This window comes from Hemiscyllium ocellatum, chromosome 9 (assembly GCF_020745735.1).
Source record: "Hemiscyllium ocellatum isolate sHemOce1 chromosome 9, sHemOce1.pat.X.cur, whole genome shotgun sequence".
In the NCBI taxonomy this organism is placed as follows: Eukaryota; Metazoa; Chordata; class Chondrichthyes; order Orectolobiformes; family Hemiscylliidae; genus Hemiscyllium; species Hemiscyllium ocellatum.
The window spans coordinates 60,801,134-60,824,075 of NC_083409.1; the positions used below are offsets into that span (position 1 = coordinate 60,801,134).

Here is a 22,942-nt window from a genome sequence, read left to right on the forward strand (position 1 = left end):
TAGGTACATCCACATACTGAATCAGAAAATTGTCTTGTACGCACTTAACAAATTCCTCTCCATCTAAACCTTTAACACTACGGCGGTCCCAGTCTATGTTTGGAAAGTTAAATTCACCTACCATAACCACCCTATTAGTCTTACAGATAGCTGATATCTCCTTACAAGAATGTTTATCAATTTCTCTTTGACTATTAGGGGGTCTATAATACAATCTCAATAAGGTGATCATCTCTTCCTTATTTCTCAGTTCCACCCAAATAACTTCCCTGGTTGTATTTCCAGGAATATCCTCCCTCAGCACAGCAGTAATGCTAACCCTTATCAAAAATGCCACTCCCCCTGCTCTCTTGCCTCCCTTTCTATCCTTCCTGTAGCATTTGTATCCTGGAACATTAAGCTGCTGGTCCTGCCCATCCCTGAGCCATGTTTCTGTAATTGCTATGATATCCCAGTCCCATGTTCCTAACCATGCCCTGAGTTCATCTGCCTTTCCTGTTAGGCCCCTTGCATTGAAATAAATGCTGTTTAATTTATTAGTCCTACCTTGTCCCTGCCTGCCCTGGCTGTTTGACTCACTTCTGTTCTCAACTGTACCAGTCTCAGATTGATCTCTTTCCTCACTATCTCTCTGGGTATCCCCAAGCCCACCCCACCTTACTAGTTCAAATCCTCCCAAGCAGTTCTAGCAAATTTCCCTGCCAGTATATTAGCCCCCTTCCAATTTAGGTGCAATCCATCCTTCTTGTACAGGCCATTTCTACCCTAAAAGAGATTTCAATGATCCAAAAATGTGAATCCTTCTCCCATACACCAGTTCCTCAGCCATGCATTTATCTGCTCTGTCCTCCTATTTCTGCCCTCACTAGCTCGTAGCACTGGGAGTAATCCAGATATTACTACTCTTGAGGACCTCCATTTTAAACTTCTGCCTAACTCTCTGTAATCTCCCTTCAGAATCTCAACCTTTTCCCTTCCTTTTTCGTTGGTTCCAATGTGGGCAATGATCTCTTGCTGGCCACTCTCACCCATGAGAACATTCTGCACCCTCTCTGAGACATCCTTGATCATGGCACCAGGGAAGCAACATACCATTCTGCTTTGTCGCTGCTGGCCACAGAAATGTCTGTCTGTACCTCAGACTACAGAATCCCCTAACACAATTGATATCTTGGAAGCCGACATACCCCTCATTGCATTAGAGCCAGTCTCAATACCAGAAACTTGGCTGTTCATGCTACATTCCCCTGAGAATCCATCACCCCCTACACTTTCCAAAACAGCATACCTGTTTGAAATGTGTATATCCACAAAAGACTCCTGCCTTGGGTGCCTACCTCTCTTACCTTTCTTGGAGTTAACCCATCTATGTGCCTGTATCTGAGACTTCATCGCCACCCCCCCCCCCCCCCTTCCTATAACTGCCATCCATCACTCACTGTTGCTGTTGCAAATTCCTCAATACTTCTAACTGTCTCTCCAACCAATCCATTTGATCTGATAATATTCACATCCAACAGTATTTTTGGCAGATATAATCTGCAGTAACCCTTTAACTCTTTTTAAACTTCCACATCTGACAAGAGGTTCATATCACTGTACTAAAGGCTATTTTTGCTCCTTCACAATCTACAGACCCAGAATATAACACCATCTTATTCCTCTACAAAACACTGCCTCAGGTGAAATAATAGTTATGATTTATATTTTAGGTTTAATCAAGATACATATCTCTAAAAATATATAATCAAGAAAGAACACTCTACTCACTACTGCAGCCTTTCTATTGGACACACTTAAAACAATGATTAACTAGGTAAAGCTGACTTTAACAAGATGAAACAGACTGTCCATACTAAACTCAGAAAATCTGATAATAGGTAAAGCAACTAGAGAACAGTGGAGGATGTTTAAAGAAACATTGAACACTATGCAGGACGAGTTTATGCCTCTGAAAGGAAAATGCTCCATTTCACAGAAATACTCAGCCATGGATAACTGAAGATGCAAGGGGCAGTATAAAACTAAATGAAAAGGCTTTTGTAAAAGATGTAATAAATGGCACAGATCCTGCTGAATGGGAACGATACAAAGACCAGCCAAAGGCCATGAGCAGATGCAGAAAATAATCAACAAAGCTAATGGAATCCTGGTCATTTATATCTGGAGGATTGTAGTACAAGTCTGCAGAAGCCTTCTTGGATCCCACTTGGAGTACTATGAGCAGGGCACTTTAGGAAGGATTGGTCTTGGAGAGGGAGTATGACATTTGTATATAAAAATGGTACCTGGACTTCAGGGGTTATATTATGAGGAGAGACTATACAAATTAAGTCTGCTTTCTTTAGAATTTATAAGGTTAAGGAGTGATCTAATCAAAGTCTTTAAAGTATTAATGGGCAAAGACGGTAGCTGCTAGATCAGTTATTAGTTTTAAATCTGAGAGAGAGAATTTTTTTGTCAAATGTAGGTATTCAGGGATATGGGCCACAGATCAGCCATAATCTCATTGAATGGCCTACTCCAGTTCCTCTGTACAAATTTCAAACTATCTTCTAGAGTTGACTGATTCTGTTAAAACAAGTGTGCATAGTATTCAGAGTTTCTGGATAATATGGAACTTCTGGGATTTACGTAAATAATAACACAATGTACTACTGTAATATTATTTTGGAAAATAAAATCACCTGAAATTTACTTCAGGCTTCTCCTGATCAATTACAGCATCTTAGGTTGGAGGTCCTTGTTTTTATGTCTAGGATTTCTACCAAGCTTCCTCCAATATTATTTTAGCACTATGTATGAGTCCCATACAAAGGCTATTTCGGGTTTATCAATCTCTTCATCAATACTTGGTTTTAATGGGTTTGCATGCCAATAAATGTAATAAATTCTAAACAATCAAGTTGGTAACTATCCAATATTGTTAATGCTAACATCTCAGGCTGTGTTGAGAATGTTGTTCTGGCTGTCATAAGGTGTGAAGAAAATTGAACATCATAGAAAACTATTTCACTCTTGCACTTGAGATGTCACCTTTAATCTTCTGTGATGCTCCAGACAAACACCCCAGCCGAAGTAGGTATCCAGGATTTACATGCTGTGGCAATTCCAGAGAGGAATGCAGTCTCCATACCTCTTGCTTATGTCACACTTAGCTCTGGGGCAGACAGAACTCCCATACCTCCTGGTGTCCAGTAGGAATTCCGTTAAAAATCACACAACACCAGGTTATAATCCAACAGGTTTAATTGGAAGCACACTAGCTTTCGGAGTGCTGCTCCTTCATCAGGTGGTTGTGGAGTACACAATTGTAAGACACAGAGTTGGTCGCAAGAGTTTGCAGTGTGGTGTGGCTGAAATTATACATTGAAAAATACTTTAATTGTTTGTTAAGTCTCTCATCTGTTGGAATGACCATAACGGTTTTGCTTCTTTCATATGTACATCACAAAGCTTTTTTTTTAGGGTTACATTCTCGGGTTAACTGTAGCAATTGGTGTCAGGCCAGATAAGATGTTGAAGGTGTTAGCCCCACAGGGATCAACATATGAAAGAAGTGAAACTGTTATGGTCATTCTAACAGATGAGAGACTTAACAAACAATCAAGGTATTTTTCGATGTATAATTTCAGTTACATCACACTGTAAACTTTTGCGATAAATTCTGTGTCTTACAATTGTGTACTCCACAACCACTTGATGAAGGAGCAGCACTCCGAAAGCTAGTGTGCTTCCAATTAAACCTGTTGGACTATAACCTGGTGTTGTGTGATTTTTAACTGTGTACACCCCAGTCCAACACCGGCATCTCCAAAGCAGGAATTCCATTTGCCTTATCATCTGGATAGGAGGCAGCATTTCTGAGTCCTCCTGATTTTCCACCTGTCTCTTTTAGTGCGATCTGAATTTTTTTAAATACCAAGATCGTCCCTGAAAATTCCATAAAGCCTCAGGAACAAAGGAAATACTGGAAATATTCAATAGGCAGTCAGCGTCTGTGGAGAGAGCAAAAGTTAATGTTACAGTTTGATAATCTTTTATCAGAAGTGGAAAATTTAGGGTTCACAGAATCACCGAATTTTCACAGCGCTAAAGGAGGCCAACCTACCCATCACAGCTTCACCAGTTTTCTGAAGTAATGGGTTTTAAAGGGGATGAGGGAGATGGAGCAAAAGAGAAGGACAGAACACAGTGTTTAAATGATAACAGTGATGTTGCAAGGTAAAAGGAGATGACCATAGGACAAGCAGAGAAAAAGGAAGATGTAAAATAATGTGTAGCTTGTAGAGTTCGAGTTTGCAATCGCTAATTTGCTGACTTTAGGTGATTTGATTCACCTACTTATTTAGGGAATGTGAAATGTAGAAGCCGGTAGACAGGTTTTTCATGGCAAAAGAATCTCTGCATTTATCTAGATGCAAAAAGGTAAGTATAATACAAGGAATATAGGTAAAAGCACTAAACAATGAAATTTGCACTATCAATTATACAGAGTCATGATGTAGAGATACAACCACCTGATGAAGGAGCAGCCTTCGAAAGCTAGTGTGCTTCCAATTAAACCTGTTGGACTATAACCTGGTGTTGTGCGCTTTTTAAAATTATACAGAGGACAGTGATGAAATACACTTAAACAGACCTTAAACACTATTAGAACCTAATTAGTAGTTTTAATCACAGAAACTTTAATCAGACTTCCTATCTTTGGGATACGATGCATTATAACCAACCGTCTTCCCTTCCCTGCTAACTAGGTCAGAAATTTTGTTGTCTCAGAAGTTGACGCTCACCACTGAGGATAACATGATTTTGAAGTACAGCTGGTTGTTGAAGTTCTTGCCATTGGTTCTCTTGGTTTGGAAGAAGGAGCAGCGCTCATAAAGCTCGTGCTTCCAAATAGCCTGTTCGACTACAACCTGGTGTTATGTGGTTTTTAACTCGGCTAGGTAGCCTGAGGTGTAAACGTTTGTTTCAGTTTAGAGTGTTAAATTTTGTTAATTGTTCTCATAGAGTGGAGGTATAAATTGGAATTTCTGGCTGAACAATGCTTCTAAACAGCCACTCTGTGTTTGTGTATATTCCCCGGAGCTCAGCCTAGATTTTGCCTTTACTTTTTAAAAGTTTTGAGAAGTCCAGGGTGTTATCCAGTATTTTAGATGATCGGGATATTTGCTCATTCCTACAAACTGTAAAATGCGTAATGGCATCCATACCCAAAAAGCATTGTCTGGAAACCTATATTTTCTGCATTCATTTGTGGGATGTCAGCGTTGCCCGTCCCTAATTTTTGTTTGAGAAGGTGGTGGAGGAGTTGTTTTCTTAAATTTCTGTGCAGTCCACCTGCTGTGCATTGACCCACAATGCCGCTAGGGAGGGAATTAGAAGCAGAGATTATATTCTGAGATTATTGTTGATTTTGGAAGGCTGTTAAGGTGCCTAACCAAAAGATGTGGAGGAGTCGGTCTTGGACCGGGGTGTATAAAGTTAAAAGTCACACAACACCAGGTTATAGTCCAAAAGGTTTATTTGGAAGCACTAGTGTTGTGTGATTTTTAACTTTAACCAAAAGATTAAATGCTATTCCCTGAAATTACATTGAATTTTGTTGAGATAGTGCTGAAGACCGTCATAGTGGGAGACAGACAGAAGATTAAAATGTTAGGTAAATTGAGTTTTTACAAGATGATCTTTCAACTTTCTTTTAACTATTTGAAATATCCTGCTGCTGGCTTTGGTTTAAACCTTTGTAAAAGCTGAAGAACAAAATAAAAATCTCTAACATAAGCACTGAATAAGCTCTATGCACAATGATGAAATACAGAGCTACTTACGTATCCAGCTCTATTTTCAGCATGTTTGTAGGATGAACCAAGCTCTGAAATGCAGGTCTCTGACTTTATGAAGAATTTCTGAAATTATCTGAACTCATTATAATAGTTCATATTACTGACCTCTAACTATCCTTCATGGCCTCAGTGGTATGAAAATTTAAAATGTTGAGTGCCATCTGTGTGGGAACATGCAGTGGGGTAGCAGATTTTTTTTTATCTTTGGCTCTGAATTTGAAATTAATCTGGACTGACTGGACAAAATTCTTCACCACGATTTTATATGCATTATGTGAAATGAGTTTTTCCATTTTTAACCCACTTGCTTTGTGCATGTTTCTGAAGTACTCAAAATTGGTATTTAGAATTAATTTTTCAGCTCCTATAGGAAATGCCACTATATCAGTACCATTTATTTTTTGGGGACACAGCACTCAAAGTTTATTCTCCACGCAAGTTGCACTGTCTCTCGGTGGTTGTTAAAGTTAAAAATGACACAACACCAGGTTATAGTCCAACAGATTTATTTGAAAGTACAAGCTTTTGGAGCGGTACTCCTTTGTCTTTTGCGATAAATACTGTGTTTGATGATCCTCCACAAATTCTGTGGCCTATGATCCTCCCCCACTAGCTACCAGACAAAAGAGCAGCGCTCCAAAAGTTTGTACTTTCAAATAAACCTGTTGGACTATAACCTGGTGTTGTGTCATTTTTAACTTTGTCCACCCCAGTGCAAAACCAGCATCTTCACATAAGTGGTTGTTGAATTGACATTAAAAGCAATGGAAATGGAAAGTGCTTCAGTACATAGTATTAACCTTCCTCTGCACAACAGCAGCAAATGTATAGAAAAATACAAAACCTAGGTCCTGCTTCAACACAATGACATATTCGATTCTTTTCAGAGTATAAATGTCAGAAATATTAAACATACATTCATTTGTTTGAATTGTAAACCGTTTTTGTCTTGGTTTGCAAGGTTGGCTGCTGACCAATTTTATAATAGGAAAATATTGATGAGAAAGCATTTTCTGAAGGCTTTATTTTGCATTCATCTGGACAATTCTCACAAATGGCAATGTAAAGGGAAATTAACTGTTTTATACGGTATAAGAACTACTGATGAGTTGACATGTGAGTTCTAACTGGTAAAGGCATTGCCATAGAAAATGCATCAATTAGATGATGACTAATAGCGCTTGTTCCTGTGCTGTATTGTTCTTTGTACCGATTGTTATTTATCAGTCTTACATTACATTTAAAGTTGACTCTAGCCAAGGTGTTATCATCTGAAATGAACCACAAAAATGGCTGTCACTTCTTTTGTTGAGCTGAAACAGGCACAATGAATATGCATATTCTTTCAACTAAATATGTTGTCATATCAGCAATACCCTCATTCCGTGCTACCAAACAATAGGGAACAAAAATGAAAACTCTGGATTTCAGAAGTCAAAAGGTTCACTTTAAAGATCACAAAGCTGCCTAATTTAATACAATGTCATTAAGGCAGTAAAGGACAATACTTTATCATAATAGGATTTTTAAAATCTCAGGTTTCTTTTTATCAACAATAAGTACAAGATTTCTTTTTTTTTTGCAACTGTTTCAGACTTCCAGATGGATTCACCCAGCTGTTGAACTTAATGCAACTCTACCTAAATGATGCATTTCTGGAATTTCTTCCAGCTAATTTTGGAAGGTAATGAATTATTTTCATTCGTTCAATATTGGAATATTGATGCCAGTTTATGTTTTACTTACAATTACAAATGTTCTAATTATTCTTCAGTGCACATTTTATGTAGTTTTACTTAAGGAATGTATTTGCAAGATACAAGTCGAAATATATACCAATAGAGGTAACAATCCAGAGTTTATATTTTTAAAACAATTTTTTAGACTGCAATTTTAACTAAATTGCCATTTTTAGCTGCATTTTGGACTGGGACTCATGTTTCTGTACTGTGTTCCTGTTACTGTCATAGTTTAGTGTTAATAGTAATAATGTGTCATTAACAATGATCGTAAGGGATCAATATAATACATTAAAATCAGCATGACTGGTGTTAAAATGTCAAGTTCATGACAGCAGCTCATAATTCATCAAGAGTAACTAGTTAAGAGGCATACTTGTTGCTCGTTTAATTGATTTATGGTGGAGGATCTTTATTTTGGAAGCTGCAACTTGAAGAAACCCTGAAGAGGGGAACAGAATTTTTAGAACTTTTTTAAAATTTCTAGCTTAATGGATTCAGCGATTCTTCTGTCACTTTGTGAGACCACTCTGAACCTTTCCAGCCTTTCAAAATAAGTAGCTGTGATCCACAATTATAGATTTCAATCAGCAGGGGGAGGAACTGAAAAACCTGGGAGGGTATACATGTCTAAGCCTTTGCAGATATGTGGGAAATTGTGAAGGCCGTTAGAAAAGCTTACAGTAACCTTTCACTTTATAAATAGAAACATGAGACATTGTTATGCTCCCCATGGAGAAAACATAAAAGAAAATAACTAAATTTATTGAATGACTTCCAAATAAACAAATTCCAACAAGATTCTACATTTTTATAGCATTTACTTTAATACAGATTAAAAAGTAATACTAATAATGAATTAACTGGCAAATCATATTTCAAACAAAGGTACAATTTTTACTTTAATGAGTTCTAGAAAAATGTGTCTTACGCAAATATAAGCATTTGCATCATTACTTGCACAAATATAACACTATCTTGCTACACATAGTTCACTATTCTTTATTAATGTTAGGTAGTCTGGTACGTGCACTGACAACAACTTTCACCTTTGAATTTCATGGTATGCTTTGTGCCACAAGACACACTTTAATGAAGACTTTCTCTCTGAAGTCACAATAATCCTGATAATGTAACTCTTTAGAGTTCTTTTTAAGTTGACCACGAAATAACACCCCAGTCAACCTGTGGCCACTTCTATGAAAACACCCAGCTCTTCAGCATCTCTGAGTAATTCACACAATGTTCCAGCTTTAAGACCTTTTGAGTCCATTTATACAACACACCCTTTTTTTCCTGTCTCCTTGGCTGCCAAGCTGAAAAACTGACCTTCACCTAACAGTGCTGTTTTTTTCCCCCTCTCAAAACATTTTTGTGATCCCCTTTTTGACTCAATCTGTTTTCTCTTTGAGCTGGATTTCACATTAGTAATGTACAGGTTTTGGTGAGGTGGTGGGGGTGGAGGGGTCAGGGGGCAGCAGGTGTGCATAAAATAGGCTGGAAGACTAGCTACTAGAGTTCCATCAATCCCTGAGTTGATTCTCGTGATATACAAGGTGGTCAGGTACTGAAATTAGCAGACTGCCTGTCCAGTGTAAATAAATAACTTTTTCTTAATTCAATCATGAAAAGTTTGCATTTCTGGCTGACCAGCGTTGATTGCCTGTTCATCCTTGTCCTTGAAGATGGCGGTGAGCTGCCTTCTTGATCTGCTGCAGTCCATGTGCTGTAGTTGACCCACAATGTCCTTAGGGAGGGAATTCCAGGATTCTGACCCAACATCTTAGATTTCTTAATACAGGCATAGGGTACACAGCAAGGGAATGATGTTAAACTCGTGTGGAACTCTAGTTCGGCCTTAATTTAAGAATTTGCTGCACTTTAGGGAAGATATGAAGTTTTTCAAGTGATTGTCAAAGAAAATGCATGAAAATGATTCTAGGCACTTGGAAATTCAGTCATGTTGAAAGACTGAAGTGATTGGGATTGTTTTTCCTCAGGATATTTGATCAAAGTCATCAAACTTTTATTGGTCAGGTATTGAGTACAGGAGTTGGGAGGTCATGTTGCAGTTGTACAGGACATTGGTTAGGTCACTGTTGGAATATTGCGTGCAATTCTGGTCTCCTTCCTATCAGAAAAATGTTGTGAAGCTTGAAATGGTTCAGAAAAGATTTACAACGATGTTGCCAGGGTTGGAGGATTTGAGCTATAGGGAGAGGCTGTACAGGCTGGGCTGTTTTCCCTTTAGCATTGGAGGCTGAGGGGTGACCTTATAGAGGTGTACAGTATTATGAGGGGCATGGATAGGGTAAATAGACAAAGTCTTTTCCCTGGGGTCGGAGAGTCCAGACATAGAGGGCATAGGTTTAAGGTGAGAGGGGAAAGAGACCTAAGGGGCAACTTTTTCACACAGAGGGTGGTACGTGTATGGAATGAGCTGCCAGAGGAAGTGGTGGAGGTTGGTACATTTGCAACATTTAAGAGGCATTTGGATGGGTATATGAATAGGAAGGGTTTGGAGGGATATGGGTCAGGTGCTGGCAGGTGGGACTAGATTGGGTTGGGATATCTGGTCGGCATGGGCGAGTTGGACAGAAGGATCTGTTTCCATGCTGTACATCTCTATGACTCTATAAAACGATAAGGGGTCTAGACAGAGATACATGGGAAGAAACTGTCCAAAATGGTGGAGGATTAAGTACAAGAGGCTGCTGGTTATAGAAAGATTATTAGCAAAAGAAGCAAAGGACACAAGGAAAGTTAAAATCACACAACACTAGGCTATAGTTCGCCAAGTTAATTTGGAGGCACTAGCTTTCAAAGCGCTGCTTCTTCATCGGGTGGTTGTGGAGCAGAATCATACAAAACAAAATTTATACCAACAGGATTGTAGTGTCATTAGAATGTAATATTAAACCAAGTTAGCTCAGTCTTTCATCTTTCAGAGTGTTCATATTAGGTTTGGTTCCTTCATATATAAATCCCAGAACTTTTTTAAAGTTACATTCTTGAGATAGCTGCCATCTCATCTCAGATAATGCATTGAAGATGTGAAGCTAAAGTCTGTCTGTGTCTCAATTTTAGGTCAGACTGTTTCTATTTCTAAAGTGGGATTTACAGAATTTTACATGGATTTATGCAGTTTTTGAGCAAAATAAAATGTAATCCTGCAAATATAAATTCACCCCACAAAACTTTTATGTGTGTATGTGCAGGGAGACAGAGTGTGTGCGTGCATGTGAGGGTGTGAGTGTCTGTATGTGAGTGTGTGTATGTGTGTGAGTGTAATGGGTATAAATGTGTGAGAGGGTGTGTGTGTGGGAGGTGTATGTGTGAGCATATGAGAGAGAGCTTGTGTATGAGAGAGAGTGTGTGTGTGTCGTGGAATTACCTGTAGTGTGACATGAACCAAGGGTCCCAGTTGAGGCCATCCCCATGGGTACTGAACTTGGCTATCAGCCTCTGTTTGGCCACTTTGAGTTGTTGCCTGTCCCGAAGTCCACTTTGGAGAATGGTTACCCGAAGGTCCAAGACTGAATGTCCTGAACTGCTGAAGTGTTCCCCGAATGGGAGCAAGCACTCCTGGTTGTTGATTGTTGTTTGGCTTCCATTCATCTGTTGCCACAACCTCTGCTCAGTCTCGCCAATGTACCATGCCTCAGGGCATCCTTGCCTGCAGCGTATGAGATAGACAACGTTAGCCAAGTCACATGAGAACTCACCTGTACATGGTGGGTGATGTCCCCATGTGTAATGGTGGTGTCCATGTCAACAATCTGACACGTCTTGCAGCATCAGCCATGACAGGATTGTATGATGTTGACCTGAAAGCCGGGCAGTTTGCTATGAACAATGATCTGTTTAAAGTTTGGTGGTTGTTCAAAGGCAAGAAGTGGAGGTGTGGGAAAGGTCTTGGTAAGGTGCTCATCCTCATCGATAATGTGTTTCAGGCTGCGAAGAACATGGCGTAGTTTTTCGGCTCCCGAGAAATTCTGGACAAACCCTATTGGTTGCAGCTCATGTCTGTCTCCTGAGGAGGTCATTAGGATTTCTCGCTGTGGCATGTCAGAATTGGAGGTCGATGAGTTGAGCATCGTACCCTGTTCTTATGAGGGCATCCTTGAGTACTTCCAAGTGTCCGTCACGTTCCTCCTCATCTGAACAGATCCTGTGTATGCATAGGGTTTGTCTGTAGGGGATGGTTGTTTTAATGTGTTTAGGGTGGAAGCTAAAGAGGTGTAGCATTGTGAGGTTATCAGTGGGTTTGCGTTAAAGTGAGGTGTTAAGGTGCCCATCCTCGACCTTTAACTTCATATCTTCAATGCATTATCTGAGCTGAGATGGCACCTACTGTTAAAGCTATATCTTGAGGATGTAACTTTAAAAAAAATTCTGGGATTTACATTCGAAGGAACCAAAACTAATACGATTACTCTAAAATGAAAGACTCAAGCGGAATTTGTTTAATATTACATTCCAATGACACTGCAATCCTGTTGCTATAAATTCTGTGTCGTATGATTCTGCTCCACAACCATCTGATGAAGAAGCAGCACTTCGAAAGCTAGTGATTCCAAATAAACCTGTTGGACTATAACCTGGTGTTGTGTGATTTTTAACTTTGTACACCCCAGTCCGACACCGGCAACTCCAAATCATGACTGAAGGAAAGGTTGTGTTCTAGAATGCACTGTCTGAGACTGTGGTTAGTTTGAAGCATGTAATAGAAAATTGATTATTTTCTGAAAGGGGATAACATGCAAGGCTTCAGGGAGAAGGGGGGTGAGTGACACTAAGTAAATCAAACGTTTGGAGAGTTGCCACTGACATGATGGGCTGAATGGCCTCCTGTAATGCAATAGTGTAACTGTTCTATGGTTCGGCTTTCATCCACATCTCTGGGACATAGACGCTTTGATAACTGAGAAAACAGGAGTGGAGGCGGTGGTTGGAGAGGGAAGTGGGGGTGATGCTTTTGGCCATCTACACAGTGTCCAGTCCATTCAAATTGATTTATGTAGTTTTGTTTCAACATATATAGAGCGGCTTCAAGAAGAACATTAATGTTCATTTAATGATCTTACCATTGAATTTAAAGGATGGGACTATTGAAGGAATATTCATAGTACTTCTGTTGCTGATACACAGTTCAGATCCACTGTGCTGACATCTGCTCAATACATGAATTTTTCTGTTGATTTACGGTGATCTTTGCAATCAACCACTCTCTGCCATAGTTTGTAGATGATGGAGCTGGCACAGTGGATAAAATATTGCATCTCTCATTAATGGTGGCCATTTGAAAGAGGAGTGTCTTTCCTGAAATCATTCATAGGATGTGGGTGTCACTGGCCAGCAGCTATTGCCCATCCCGAACTGCCCCTTGATTAAATGGTGAAAAGTTTCCTTCCTGAACCATTGCTGCCCTTGGAGTGTAAGGAAACCTCCAAAACTGTTAGGAAGGGAATTCAGCATTTTGCTCCATTCCTGATGAAGGGCTTATGCCCGAAATGCCGATTTTCCTGCTCTTCAGATGCTGCCTGACCTGCTGTGCTTTTCCAGCACCACTCTAATCTAGACTTCAGGATTTTGACCCAGCAACACTGCTAAAATGGTGAGCGACTTGAAGGGATTCTTGCTGGTGGTGGGATTCCCATGCATCTGCTATCCTTGTCCTTCTAGATGGTAGAAGCCAGGGAGCTTGGAAGCTGCTGTCTTAATAACCAGATGAAGTAGGAGTAAATTTAGCCCCTTGAGTCGACTCCATTGTTCAATAAGGTCAAGCTGATCTACTTGTGTTTCAAATTCCACATTCCTATCAATCCTCAATTTAAGCTTAGATTATTGTTATGCAATGGAATTAAATTACTACCAACTTAAAAAATATTCAATGAACCAGCCTCCATCACCTTTCTGAGGCACAGAGTTTCAAAGTTGCACAACTTTTTTAAAATAAAAGTCCCTTGTCTCTGTCCTAAAAGGACAAACCCCTAATTGTAAAAGTGTTCCTCCACTACTGGACTGACCCACAAGATGAAGTATCCTTTTCACATTCACCTTATTAAGACCAGACAAGATACTATACGCAGCAGTCACCTGCACTCTTCTCAGCTCCAGTGGAAACAAGCCCAGTCTGTCCAACTGTTCCTCATAAGACAACTCACTCATTACTGAATCAATCTAGTAAACCTCCTCTGAATTACCTCCAATGCATTTACATCCTTCCCTAAATACAGGGACAAAAACTGCACACAGTATTTGAGATTTCGTCTCATCTATGCCCTGTATAACTGAAGAGTAAATAAAACCAAGATAATGTGCTGCCTATATCGTAATATAGCTGGCGTGGGCCTGTGGGTGGCAGTGACCAGACTGTGTTTTAACATTCCTTCCCGTTAACCCCTCTTTTACACCATTCATTTCCTCCTTTAAATCCATCACTTTATTGATAATCAAGACTGAACTTGAGTTCAAAATAATTGGCCATGTTGGATTTGTTCCACACTTTTTGGACAATACATACCTAGACATTTTTCACATTCAGGGGCCCATTGTCTTAAGCAATATCCAGTACCTTTCTGCTGCTTATTGATGTTATGAGGAGTAAATTGAAGACTAATTTTTGTGATGATGTGAGTCTTTGAGGAGATCAAGATGGGTCCTCCACTCAGCACTGGATGGTTCGTTGGTCCATTTCAGAGCCCGTTAAGAGCCCAACATATTGCTGGGCTTACATATGGACACCAGAATTAAGGACATCAGAATTTCCCAACCAGAAGATGTTAGTGAACCAGATCAGTTTTTTTTATCAGTTGACAGTGCTGTTAGATGTCCTTTTAATTCCAGATTTATTGATTAAATTCAAATTTTGTCATCAGCCATGGTTGGTATTACACTCACATAGCCAGGCCTTTCAGTTCTTCAACAATGACATTACCACTATGCTGTTACTTTCTTGCTCCCTCTACCCCCATTCAACCCTTGGGAAAGGAACCTTCCACGATACTATGCTTATCAAACTGACGTAACCTCTCTGCATATGAGCATGTGCACGTGCCAACTGGAGCAAAATGATCATCTTAATTCACCAGGACTACTCTGCATCCCTCAAAGTCTTGCTTCTGTTTTCAAATACTTCATAGTCCAAATGGAGAAGACATTGATCAAAAAAACTAGAAAGATTTTTAAAAGGCCTCTATTTAGAGGATGTGTGGCCTTTTCATTAATTTTCTATTTAAATGAAAGCAGCATTAATACAAGATTTTCTTCTTATTCTGATCATTTGAATGATTAGGAAGATTATTAAGTCCCATCATGAATGATTATCAAGCTGTAACAAGGATCAAGTGAAAACTTATAACTCAGGCCTGATCAGAAAAATCCAAGCTAGGCAAGTTGGACAGAAATCATGCAAAACTATCCTATACTTTAAAGTAGACACTAGAAGTAAATCTGGTGTTGTTTGATTGTAGAATTATTGTGAAAAAGGTCAGAAGAGCACCATTCATTATTGTGATACGGATCAGCAGTTTCTGCTGTCCATTAGGTCATTGGGGTAGAAAGAATCGGCTATTGTTATCACCCCATGTTGAATATTCTGAAGACATGTTTCACCATAGAAAACATTAAAATACCGGGCAAATTTTAATATACACCTACATACGGGCATTAGTCAAGCAGTGAATCTTCTGCCAAATGATGAACCTTGATAAACCAACAGTGTGAGTCACATCTTGTAGGTGAAAGCCACTATATAACTGGATTTATTTGGAACTCCCAAAAATACTATCTAACATTCAATAGCTCAACCACATATACAGTTGAAGAGGCATGATCACACATTAATCCACAGGAAATAAAATTAATTAGTTTAATTTATTCTTCATTCATTTTTATATTGCACACATGATAAATCACAAATCTTGAGAGGAATCCGCTTGCAATCACGGTTCTCTTAATTTTAATGGAGGTAAATTTCATTTAAATATACTCTCCAATCTAATTGCAAAACAGTCTAGGGAAACAAGTAAAAATACCTAAGATCATAAAGAGTACATTCTTAGCACATCAATGCATGGCATCATGCAAGAAATAAAAATAGGAAACTGCAAATACTCAACAAATCTGGCAGCATCAGTGGATGGAGAAACAGTTAACAGAATTTTCCCACTTTAATCACTTTCAAAATGATCGTTTTGTTTTGCCCCCAAGTTGTGAACCTGACGTCTGATTGATTAGGAAGGCCTTCTGACCTCCTTACCAATGCCATGTAATTAAGAATCTGACTGCAAGCTTCTTCATTAATTAGATTGGGATGGGTAGCAGGACCATTTTGTCAAAGGATTTCTGTTTAAGTGGACTTTTGCATGTTTCAGCAACATTTATATTTTTGAGACTGCAGCAATGATACGAATGATGAGAAATCCTTGAAAATCTGACCATAATAATCTTCAACTCTTAGCTGTTGGGCAAGCTGAGGAGTTGCAGAGAACAGAACTCTTCCCTGGGAGGAGGAGGAAGAAGCAAATCTTTCCAATTAGCTGGTATAGATGGAGTTGGCTGAGGAAGAGAGCAGCTAAGTTGTGCCTTCTTCAACCTGGAGAAAATGCAAGGTAGAACTCTAGGACTACAGGAATTTATCGCTGGTGAATAATATACACATTCATGTGCCAATTCCCTCATTCTAACTTGGACACCCATCTCCTGTACAACACTCTTTATGTCTACACACCGTACAGCTCCACTCATTACTCTCTGTACAGTTACCTCTCATTTGCATCTGAAGCCAATATTCATGCACGATCAATCTGTTAACCCTCTTGTAACCATGTCTCAGTGACCCTCAACTGTTAGTATCCTTATAACACGTCAATAGGAGCACTCCTTAAAGAAGAGAGCACTATACTTGGCAAGAGACAAAGGATGTAGCGTTGGTCATCTGAGCTGTGTAATCGATCAGAATGAGTGGACTTTTGATGCAGCTGAAATTAATTCCTTCATGTCCATTATTTTATATTACATTCTGAAGAAGGGTCACTGGACCTGAAATGTTAATTCTGCTTTCTGTCTACAGATGCTGCCAGAACTGCAGAGTTTTTCTAACAATTCCATCATGTTTATGTTCTTTTGATTGGTACCAACATCAGCAGTGGTATTGGTTGTTCTACATTGTCATCATGTTAGTCTGTTAATACTTATTCAATTAAATGTTCACCACAGATCTCCATTGGACTTTATTGATTAATTTTAATAGCAGTATTTGGTTATTGTCCCAAGACTTGCTGGTTGTTATTCTCTGAGGATTCTTCACTGGCATCATTGATCAAAAACATTTCTTGAAGCTCGGTTAAATCTGTGTTTTCTTCTCTGCTGATGATGTGAAATCATTCTCAGATGCCAGTACGAGTTATTTTATGCAGTTTGAAACTACTTAGGTTTAGAAATTAATCTTGGAGGGCCAATAAAGCCTTTCACAAGTATAGTATTTCAATGCTTGATTGAATAACCAAATGTTCTATGTTTTGTTCTTGAACAATGGTTCTTCAACTTTGACCCTATGTCTTCCTGCTAGTGTCTTGTTCTAGATCATCCCATACTCTGAGGGGTATTGTCAGCCTCTCTTTTTCTGGAGCCTGTATAACATTAGCAATTACCTTACCATGAATCACCTCTACCTTATTGCCTATTTAACAAGAAATTGTCAAAACTGCAGAAGTGCCTGTACTTTAGAAAGGAAAATAATAATCAGGAACAATACACAGCGTATTGGTGATCTGTCTGCTTGTAATGAAGAGTAGCCATCATTCACTCTCTTATTTATTTGTTCATTAATCCCAGCAGATTAAGTTGAAGTTCAGACGTTTGAAGAAGATTTTGTCTTCGGCATCGCACAAAATTAAATAATCTACACTGGAGATTCTTATTTCCAATCAATCTCCATGCCATTAACCATGATATTATTACTATGGCATTTGTATCATAGCTGTAGTGATTCCAAAACATCTAAACAATTGCCAACTATCTTTTAACTCTACCAAGAGGAATTCATCCTGCTCTTTGTGTTTTGCCGTATTAGAAAGACCTATAAGTTGCTATTGCTTTCCACTGTTCCTTCTCTGATGGACGTCCTTTGTGCCTTTTTACCTACAATGCTTCTCAATATATTGCTTTAAATATAACTTTAAAGTTATTGCAAATATATATAATTTCAGTATTGTTTATATCTGTTGTGGAAATTTGTCCTTTATTCAGGATTGAGTAAAATGAGGACTGCTGATGCTGGAGGTTGAAGAGAGCTTATGCTCCTGAAGAAGGGCTTATGCCCAAAACGTTGATTCTCCTGTTCCTTGGATGCTGCATGACTTGCTGCGCTTTTCCAGCAATGCATTTTTCAGCTTTATTCAGGATTGCAAATTTTATTTTAAATTAATGTACAACTTGCTTCTTTATTTGGCAATTTCTTTATTTACCAGTCTTTGTGCACTCAGTATTACTGTTGAAATACATCAAATTCTTCTCAAAAGCTTAAATTATGTTTTCTGGTCATTCTGAAGTGATTCACTGCTTTCAGCTCTAAAACACATATTCCTGATCCTTGATATTTTAACATCATTAAAAGGTTTTAAAATTCTATATTATAGCAACATTCTTTTAATAAAACTTCTACAATTCTTTTTAAACATTTTGAAATCAGTAAACCGTTGAGTTGTTTGTCTGAAGTAGTAGTATAATCTGTCCAGTTCTGGGCACTAAAATGGAAGATTCCCACTTTTTTTTCTTACGCTTGCAAAGTTTCCCAGCATTTTGAACAAAATTGAGGGTTTGTGCCTTATTTCTTTTTTTGTTGGGGATTGTTGTGGGTAAATCACCATCAATTACCTTTCTTAATTCAGCTACTTATTCAGAAATCTCAGACTATGAAGTGCAGGGTTTCTAGACTGAAGCAATGCTTTAAACTTTATTGCATGTAGCAACCAAAATAAGGCCCTTCAAGTAAGCAAGCCAAGTCTCAACTGAACTTGGCTATTAGCCAGCTAATGATGGAAATTGACCATGATTTCACCAACAGCATCTGTCTCTGGAAGTGTCCAGTTGTGGTGTTGTTCTTTTAAGTTCTGCCACTGAACTGTTCTAGTGTTGGATTCTTCTGCAATTTACTCTCTTTCGAGTTTGTGGTGTAACATTATTTGATAATTCAGGCGATTCCTTCATCCCTGACATATGATTACACTTCTGGAGACCTCCAGTCTGTAGCTTGCCGTATGAGAAGTAGCTCCCCTGTTCCTTGTTCCATTTTATGTTAGTTGCCTGTCCTGCAATTACCCCTTTTACCTCAAGACATTACTTCTGCAGGCAGTCTTAATTGCCTATTTGTCATGAGGCAGCAAATTATTAAAAAGTATTATCTCCTGTCTCCCACAAAACAGCTTGTTTGTTGCTTCTGCCCAGGGGTGGTTAATTCACATGTTACTTTTCATTCCTCTACGACAGCTTCTTCTTGTCCCTTTCATTTCCAGAAACTGTTTATTTCAGACAGCTATTCCTGATTCTTTCAATTTATGAAGTTATTAAAGTTCTGAAGTTTATCATAATAAAATGATTCATGTTTTTTCTCTTACAAAATCTTCTTGCAACTAAAATATTTCAATTCTTTGATAAATTTCTCTTGGCCTTGAAATGCTTCTCTGATCTTAATCTTCTGTAGTGGACTTAGGACATTTAAAATGTCCTTCCGACATCCTGACTTTGATACAAAATTATGGTCTCATTTTTAATTTTGCCCATTCCAATGTGGCAATGCTCTCATTTTATTGGTCAGTATTCCCTTTTATTTTTCTAGCTTTCCGACCTTGGAATTGCGCCATTCAGATAGGCTTACAATTTCTTTCCGGGGTGGGGGCGGGGGTCTTAACTTAGAGTCATAGACATGTACAGCACAACAACAGACCCTTCCATTCAACTCATCAGTGTCAACCAGATATTCTACATTAATCTAGATCTGTGGGACTGTGTTCAATAACGACTGAGATCGGTGAGGAGCGGAAATAGTCTCTTTATTGAGCATCCACAGTGACACAGTTTGAGGTGGCAGTGGAATCCAAAGTACAGTTTAACAGTAGCCTCTTTTATACAGTTTTTATATATATTAATATTTTAGCATTATGGTGTCACATAGTTGTATCTATTGTACACAAGTTTGTGTGACACCTATCCTGGGGAAGCAGGAGATAACTTAAGCATTTGCTAAATGCTGGCTGTTACTCCTGATGAGATTAGAATATCTGTCTGGTTTGAGCTTGCATAATTAAGAAGTGTTGTCTTTTTTGATTTTGAAGTTAGTAATGTTAGTAGAAACACCAGACTTATATGACCGAAATAAGTGAGAAATTACATGTGCACTAAATAAAAGTTATAGAGGATATTAAACTGATCTCCTGCAGCTGGGTCATGAGATTTTGTTTACTATTGCCTGTATTTGACAGTTCCAACACATTCATTCATGCAGTTTCATAGAAACGCTGTTTTTTTGATAGGAAGTTTCTTCAACGGTGTACCAGCCCTATTTAATGGGTATTTAAAAAATTATAAATCTGCTTATTAATACAAGATGGTAGACCTAAACAAAAGTTAGAAATATGTAGTACAGTGTTATAGAAATAGGTAGTGTAGAAGGAAATTTTAAAAATATAAAAATCAGCAACTGTTGGTGGAGGAAGCTGTTTGATGTCCTGCAGCCTATTTGGGCCCCAAAAGATGATTACTAAGGACTAATTAATCTTATAATCATTCCATGGTTTTGAGTAGTTATGAAGACACAATGATGGGGATGGCATTGCTCTGACTAGGTTACAGTTATTCAGGGGTAGTCTTTCAGCATGGGGCCAATTTAAGAATTGAAAGATGTAAAGAAACAGTAATGGGTTGCCAGCCTAGAAAGGGATGTTTAATTTAGTTTATCTTATAAAATATACTACAAAAACACTGTTTTATGAATGAATAGAAATGTGGTGTTGTAAACTTGTGCTTGTGAGTAAGTTAGTAAAGAGAATCATGATACAATATCTCTCATCCCATTTGCTCTCATTTGGCCCATATCCCTCTAGACCCTTTTTATTCATGTACCCATTCAGATGCCTTTTAAGTGTTGTAATTGTACCAGCCTCCACCACATCTGGCAGCTCATTCCATTCAAACACCACTCTCTGCAATGAAAAAGTTATTCATTAGGTCCCTTTTAAATCTTTCCCTTCTTATCTTGAAACCTATTGCTGGAGTTCCAACTTTCAATTGCATCTTGGCTGATTCCTGACTCAGATTTTCTCCATAACTCTGCCTACATGTGACTATTTGTCTCTCATGTAAGTTTTTCTGCACTTTGTACTTCTGGCATAGCTGCCCTTCACCTTAGAGCGCACTTACTAGCTGTTACAGCTTCCATGACCCAGTGCTTGACATTTCTTCTTAATCAGCCTGTTCCGGGGTCACTACTTCCTGTAATACTTCATTCTCCTAGTTCCTCTGTTCTATCACATCTATTCTGATGATGCCAGCTTCAACAAGGGGTGCCTCCGAAATGTCATATTCTTCCACAATCGAGGATTCCACAGGACCATAGTTGACATGGTCTCAGCTGGGTCTGACCCAGCTCTCACACTTCAGCCCTTTCCCCCTCACTTCTTTCCATAACAGTGATAGGATCCCCTTGTTCTTCCCTCCCAACTCACCAGTACCTAGAGGATCATGAGTCACCATTTCCACCCTCCAGCGGGATGCCACATTCACCTCTCCTCCCCTGTCAGCCTTCTGCAAAGACCATCCCCTCTGGGATACACTGATCCACTCCTCCTTCACTATGAAACACCCACATGTACAGCCCTATGGGACCTTCCCTGCAACTACAGGTGTAACACTTGCTCATTCACTTCCTCCCTCCTCAGTATCCTAGGGCCCATACACATGCCAGGTGAAGCAGCACTTTACCTGCACTTTATTCAATCTAGTCAACTGCATTCTTTGCTCACGATGTGGTCTCTCCTTTGAACTGGGGAAACAATGTGACTGCATAGACTATGTGACTGCTTTGCTGAACACCTGTGCTCTGTCTGCAAGAAAAGACCCTGATGTTCCAGTTGCTTGCCACTTCAACACATCACCACGTGCCTTGGCCAACACCTCTGTCTCAGGCTTGCTGCAGCGTTCCGCGGAAACTGAGCACTAGCTTGAAGATCAACATCTAATTTTCCATTCTACAGCCTTCTGGACTCAATATTGTTCAATAATTTTAGGACTTGAGGCACCTTTCCCCATGTCATTATCCCAAACCCTAATCACCAAGTATCAATTATCACATGGTCTGCTATTATGCATTACCCATTGTTAATCACTAATTGTCCACTAATAACTATTCATTCTCCCAGGTTATCCCCTCATTTGTTTGTCCAATTGTTCTTCTGTCTTTGGGCTCCATCTCCACCTATTGTTGACTCCTTAAACCACTTCCCCTGCATACCCTGACGCACGCACGCATGCGTGCACACATGCACACATGCGTAAAAGAACACTTTTTCTGATTCAATATGTGGATGTACCTTCGAGAGAGGGAGCAAAACTTGACCTACTGTTGGGAAATAAGGCAAGGCTGGTGACTGAGGTGTCAGTGGGGGAGCATTTTGGGGCCAGCGACCATAATTCTATTCGTTTTAAAATAGTGATGGAAAAGGATAGACCAGATCTAAGAGTTGAAGTTCTAAATTGGAGAAAGGCCAATTTTGACGGTATTAGGCAAGAGCTTTCGAAAGCTGATTGGAGGCAGATGTTCGCAGAATGGCTGGAAAATGGGAAGCCTTCAGAAATGAGATAACGAGAATCCAGAGACAGTATATTTCCGTTAGGGTGAAAGGAAAGGCTGGTAGGTATAGGGAATGCGGGATGGTTAAAGAAATTGAGTGTTTGGTTAAGAAAAAGAAGGAAACATATGTAAGGTATTGTCAGGATAGATCGAGTGAATCCTTTGAAGAGTATAAAGGCAGTAGGAGTATACTTCAGAGGGAATGCAGGAAGGCGAAAAGAGGACATGAGATAGCTTTGGCAAATAGAATTAAGGAGAATCCAATGGGTTTTTACAAATACATTCAGGACAAAAGGGTAACTAGGGAGAGAATAGGGCCCCTCAAAGATCAGCAAGGTGGCCTTTGTGTGGAGCCGCAGAAAATGGGGGAGATACTAAATGAGTATTTAGCATCAGCATTTACTGTGGAAAAGGAGATGGAAGGTATAGACTGTAGGGAAATAGATGGTGACATCTTGCAAAATGTCCATATTACAGAGGAGGAAGTGCTGGGTGTCTTGAAA

The 22,942-nt window shown here is 39.1% G+C and overlaps 1 protein-coding gene across 2 annotated transcripts in view; it reads left to right on the forward strand.

The window, feature by feature from the left end:
• Positions 1 to 22,942, forward strand: part of lrrc7 (leucine rich repeat containing 7) — a 341,063-nt gene that overhangs the window by 12,860 nt on the left and 305,261 nt on the right. For both annotated transcript variants that reach the window (XM_060829788.1, XM_060829787.1), the window contains exon 4: positions 7,444 to 7,533. In XM_060829788.1, the coding sequence (XP_060685771.1) occupies positions 7,444 to 7,533 (90 nt within the window). The remainder of the gene's footprint in view (positions 1 to 7,443; positions 7,534 to 22,942) is intronic.